The sequence below is a fragment of the Rhododendron vialii genome, chromosome 13a, assembly GCF_030253575.1.
Source record: "Rhododendron vialii isolate Sample 1 chromosome 13a, ASM3025357v1".
NCBI lineage: Eukaryota > Viridiplantae > Streptophyta > Magnoliopsida > Ericales > Ericaceae > Rhododendron > Rhododendron vialii.
The window spans coordinates 14,996,530-15,002,495 of record NC_080569.1 but is presented as its reverse complement, the minus strand read 5'-3'; the positions used below and the strand labels follow the sequence as shown (position 1 = coordinate 15,002,495).

General features: G+C 38.9%; 1 protein-coding gene across 2 annotated transcripts; it reads left to right on the top strand.

Moving 5' to 3' along the window:
- The first annotated feature begins 1,290 nt into the window (after positions 1 to 1,290).
- LOC131312938 (caffeoylshikimate esterase-like) lies at positions 1,291 to 5,679 on the top strand. Of its 2 annotated transcripts, none has more exons than XM_058340971.1 (3): positions 1,291 to 1,929; positions 3,410 to 3,851; positions 5,535 to 5,679. In XM_058340971.1, exons 1-3 carry the CDS (start codon positions 1,414 to 1,416, stop codon positions 5,612 to 5,614), a joined length of 1,038 nt encoding a protein of 345 aa, XP_058196954.1. In that variant the 5' UTR covers positions 1,291 to 1,413; the 3' UTR covers positions 5,615 to 5,679. The 2 variants fall into 2 exon arrangements, with proteins under 2 accessions (XP_058196954.1, XP_058196955.1); XM_058340972.1 differs by lacking the exon at positions 5,535 to 5,679 and adding an exon at positions 4,078 to 4,292 and having other exon boundaries at positions 1,293 to 1,929.
- The last annotated feature ends 287 nt before the right edge of the window (positions 5,680 to 5,966 follow it).

The following is a 5,966-nucleotide window of genomic DNA, read 5'->3' as shown; positions in this document are numbered from 1 at the left end:
ATGTTATGCATGGAATATTAATTCAATTCTTGTGTACCCAGTTGTAACCTTAATTTCATCCCACATGACATAATATAAGTACAAGTATATGAATATTCACTCGAGAAATATTAGTCATCCCACAAGACATGATGTTGTGCAGGGGTGCACAACATCATCAATTCGAGCCGTCCGTTCGACAATTTAACAGCTCAAATCTCATTTCCACCATGTAGGATCCGAGTCGTTCATTGCCGAGATGAAATTTGGATCATTAGATTGCCGAACAGATGGGCTCGAATAATGTGCAAAGAGTGCATATCGGATAGTGTACAACAAGGTACTATGCATCCGCTGCACAACACCCATTGTCATCAGTTGTATAACATGCACGAGTATTTGGTGGTTGGCAGTTAAGAGGCTAGTAATTAGTATACGTAAGGGTTAGAGATGTTTTTTATTTATGTTTATAAGAAGACTCTACACTCTAGGTAAGGAGCCAATTTTAAGACGGATAGCCCTCTGTACATGCATGTCACGATGAATACTACTATATATGGCTAATTAGACCTAATGACAAAAACTCTACTGTTACGAAGTTTTTTCTTTATTACCGGATGTTCACGTCATCTTGCACATGTACATCTTCTACAAGTTTACAAACCCTTCAATGGATGTAACTATTTTTCTATGATAAAGAAGAATTCTCAAATTAATACATCAGAATTGTTCCCGGTCTTCACTGTAATAATATATGTAAGTAAAGCTAAGGTTAAGTATAAGTTTGTGAAAATTACCAAGAGTTTATACCCTAATTAAATACATTAATTTGTCTTGGGACCCTCGACCTCCACATTATGGAGGAGAGGGGTTGTCCCAGCTGATACATATATCCAACCAATATAATTAGCTTAATCTACAACTTTCATCCAACATATATAGCCTCGATCTCCGGTAACTATTTTGGATATAGTTAATTAAAGGAGTTATCTCAAAAAATTGGGTTTCCAATCATTCTACCTCTACACCCACTTACACACCCATTTTCACAATAGGAGTGGAGCCCGTACACACTACACACCCAGTGTGTGTGGGATCCACCCCTATTATGAGTATGAATATGTAAGTGGATGTGTAAATGGGTGTGGAGTTAGAATTTTCCATTGAAGAGAATCCGGACACGTAGAAATAACAGTCCTATGTGCCATTTATGGTCCAGCTCCAACATTGTTTGGCAGAAAAAAACTGCCAACTCATGAGCAACAGCATAGATATATCAGGTCTTTACCAAATAAATAAAAAAACATACTACCATATCAGGGATATCTCTCTGTCTGATCACTCCCTCTATTTATACAATGCAATATGCCAATTAAGGGCTAGCTATCAGACTCATTACCTGATCCAACCCCCTTTTTGTTCTTTCAACACAAAATGGTTCACCCAATTCAAGAGGCCAATGAAAACAGCCCTTATGGGGACCTCACAAGGGAAGAATTCTACAAAAAGCACCAAATCCTCCACCAAGAGAATTTCATTTTAAACAAACAAGACCTTAAAATATTCACTCAGTCCTGGTGCCCAGCCGGCACCGCTGCCTCTCTGCTTAGGGGGCTCGTGGCCATTGTCCACGGCTTCAACTGCGAGAGCAGCTGGCTCTTTGAGCTGACAGCGGTCGCCATAGCCAAAGCCGGGTTCGTTGTTTGTGCACTTGACCTTCAAGGCCATGGATACTCCGATGGGTTACCAGGTCATGTCCCCAGTATTCGACCCGTGGTTGAGGATTGTATCCGGGTCTTTGACTCGGCCCGAGCCGAACATCCCAAGCTGCCGGCTTTTCTTTTCGGGGAGTCTTTGGGTGGGGCAATAGCTATACTTGTGTGTCTGAAACAGAGGAGGGAATGGAGTGGGTTGATAGTAAGTGGAGCCATGTGTGGTGTTTCCACAAAGGTAATTAATGTTGGAATTCTGTTTCAAAAATTATTAAATATTCAACTATATATGTGTGTATATGTATGTATTTATGTTAGGCGTTAGCCCTATTATTTTTATTTTTATTGTTGTATCCATTTCAAAAATTAGGATGAGTTCACGTTATATCTTTTTGTCTTTAGACTAATGTCAAAATACCACTTATCTCTACTAAAAGTACCATTTGGTTCATTTAGTTAAGGGAAATGAGTGATCTTGGATATTGCATTTTTTTTAGACTAAATACCAAATATACCATTTAGTTAATAGCGTGAACTCACTCTTAATCAAAGTATGACTTCTGCATGACACCTCGATGATTTTTATAGCTCCAAGATTTAAAATATATATTTGTAAAACCTTGTTAGAACTGTGGCTCATTTATTAAATATGAAGAGATATTAAAGAGTTTTAGAAAGAAGTCAGATGCTGAATCGTAGCGAAGTGGAACGAGTGGAGCGGAGCGATGGCATCTGGCCCATCGCCGATGATCCAGTGAAAGTAGATTGAGCCGATGGCCCAGGTGTTCTGTAATTGGGAGGTGCGGGGGGCTACGGCCCCCGCGGTATGGTACGGTATCGTACAAGGGTATTTTTGGGATACATGCCAAATCCAATTAGGGTTAGAATAGAGTAGTTATAAATACTCTATGTTGTAAACCCTAATTCATACTGTGATAATAAAGAACATCAGCCGCTCTCACTCCCGTGGACGTACTCGGTTTTGGGAAACCACGTATATCTCTGCGTTAATTCTTTACTATTTTATACACGTAAATCGTGTGCGTGTGTGTGACGATCCTAACAAACCTTTTAGTTTGTACACCATTTTCCTTTATGAACAGACTAAACACTAGAGTTGTGTTTTAAATGAGATATCTTTTTAATTATGAAATTTGGTACCCATCGTATGTTAATTAGATCTTTAACATATCTTCTCTCTATTTTCCTTCATATCGTTTAAATAATATGGACAATCGATTTTCATACCCACCTTCATTAGCTAGGTATTTTGGACTCTATTTTCACCTTTAAGCCTCCCTAAGAAATTAGTCTCAAATAAACGATCATTAATCAACTCCAAAAAGGTGGCATGGTGGTCAATATTGATTCACAGGTTTGCTCTCTCTTAAGTCTCAAGTTCAAAATATTCTAGGTGTTTTTAGCTATTGTGAGATCAATTCCTTCGGGACTTTGTCCTAACATCAATTAGAAACCCTGCTAATGGATTGTGAGATTAATCTTTTCAAAACTTATCCGTAGATGTGCGAAACTTGGTCAGGACAATTTAGGTATTAAAAAAAAAAAGATAAGTGATCATTTTTGACTAATAAGTAGGAAAAATTCTTGGTACATGACCCTTGCATTTTAGTCGGTAATCACGATGTTAATGATATTTTTAAGTTTTATTGCTCGAACTATATATCATTAATTGACTGGATTTTATCAATTCCCAACAGGTGAAGCCGGTATGGCCACTGGAGGAGCTACTTCCGGTGGCGGCGTTCTTCGCCCCGACTTGGAAAATAGTCATCACGAAGCCGCCGGCGAGCAAGTCGTACAAGGAGGAGTGGAAGAGAAAACTGGCGGGGAAAAGTCCAAACAGGCCGAAATGCGGGAAGCCGACGGCGGCGACAGCATTGGAGTTTCTTAGGGTTTGTGAGCACATAAAGAGGAATTGCCAGGGGCTAGAAACTCCTCTGCTGGTGGTGCACGGTGGGGAAGATAGGGTTTGTGACCCAAATTCAGCTAAGTTGGTTTATGAAACTGCTGCAAGTAAGGACAAGAGCTTGAGGATATTTCCCGAAATGTGGCATCAGTTTATTGGGGAGCCAAATGAGAGTGTTGAGATGGTGTTTGGGACTATTTTGTCATGGATTGAAGAAAGGACTCATGAAAAGGGTAAATCTAAAAACCCCCATTTTTCCTTGGTTAATTAAATTTGTTTAACTGTGCAATTATATAATTGTTTTCTTTTATGTGTTTGCTAGTAGATGATCATCTAGTCTAGTCTAGTAAAAATAGAAAACAAACCCTTTTTCTCCCTCCTCTCTCTCTCTCTCTCTCTCTCTCTATTACAGTAATTTGTATCTCTCTCTTACGGTTTATATCTTTGCTTCTCTCACAGATTCTTTATCTTTTTTCTCAGCGATTTAATTGTTCAACGATCCCCCAGAGTTCATGACTTTTGTTACTGTGCTAAAATCATCGGAGGAGAGGTAGGGGTTTTCAAAATTTTAGTTTTACATTGGTCATGTTGTTCTTCATGAATAGTATGTGTAACCATAGATAGCAATGAGAGATGTAATTAATGGAATGTGGAATATAGTCACATTATTAATCTGTTTGTTTTATTGTGACTCGACCCGCTAATGTGTATAAGTTGGTGAAAATCGGATTACACAGGGTAAAACAACCAGTCACGTTTTTGTACGGATGTTTGGTTCGGGATGGAATTTTCGAAGACCGATTCAATTCGGGGTAAATATTTTCTGGACCGATCCCGACCGGTGTTGGAGTTCAGTTCGGTTCATGGTGGGGTCGGTCCAATCGAGGATTTCGGTCCACCCAAAATGCGCCTTAGTTGGGCCCATTTGTAAAACATGACAGTGGGCCAATGCGCCTAAACCCATACCATTTAAATAAAATCCATACCATCGAAATGGCCCAAACCCATGCCATTCTCTCCCAACGTGACAGTGGGCCAAATGGCCCAAACGGCCAAACCTGTTTTCTTCCTACAACTATGAATGTTTTTTCCACTTGTTTTTTTTTTTTTTTAAATTCCAAAGCAAACAGCCAACTAATAAATTAACGGTAGAGATTAAACACAAAATAAATTAACGGTCAAGAATAATGCGAATTATATAAATATATATATAAAATATATAGTCAGTTCAATTCGGTTATTTCCGGTTTGGTTCGGCCGGTCAACAATTCCAAAAAATCGAGACCGAACCGAAATTGGTTCAGTTCAGTCCGGTCCACCTTGAATCGGAAAAATCCCACTGTCACCCTGACCGAAAACCGAATCGATCGGTTGGTTTTTTCGGTCCGTCCGTTTTTGTAACACCCCTAATAAATGTATAAGGGCAAGGAATCTAATTGTGAATTGTGAGTTTTGGTACACTGCTATCCAACTTGGGTCGTGAGTCAATCGCAATGTCCCCAGAGGTTGCTACTAGCCTTGACATGGTCCTAGGAGTTAGGCATTGTGGACGAAAGCCAATTAGGATTTTTGTGGATGAGAACTAACGCATGATAGTTTGATATATTGAACGGGGCGGGGATTTGGATTTGATCGATGAGATGTTAATTGGTGAAAATTATTGAATCCATTGAGTCTTTTGAGGGTTGTGAACCCCTTGGAAATTTGAATCTGAATCCACCATGTTGAGTTGTATCAGAATGGTTCCATCATGATGAGATATATCGATTTAAAAGTTTCTCGCACTTTAATATTTCAACTATTATTATCTCTTGTATGAGCATGCCCTTGCAATTAAAAGATTAGTTTTGGGTGCCCTACTGAATGTAAATCATAATCATGGTACTATTTTCGTGGTCCTTGACATTTCACACCAGGTACTGAAGAGAACAAAGAGCCACCCATGGGTTACAAAGCGACGGAGCAGGCAAATGGAAATGAGCCGCGAGAGCTGTGATGTTACCAGTAGTTTCTATTTTTAGATGACTCTTCTAAATGAAATGTTTAAGTCGTTGTGTTTGCAGACTATGTTATGGTTGACTTTTTAATTTGAAGTAAACTTGTTATCCTTTCAGTTATTGTTGCAAAAGTTTGAGACCTATTATATTTAATGAAATTAGCTTTTTTCTTATTATAATTATAAATCAATTTCTTAACAAGCCGAATTTTTGGGGCATTACAATAAAATTGATATTTGAAATGTGTGGAGTGTAAAGATGTAAAAAGTACTCATGAATCAAGACTGTTAATGATTAATCCCGGGCAGAGTCAGGATTTGGCTTGGAGGTGCCACTGTTTGGGCACCTTGG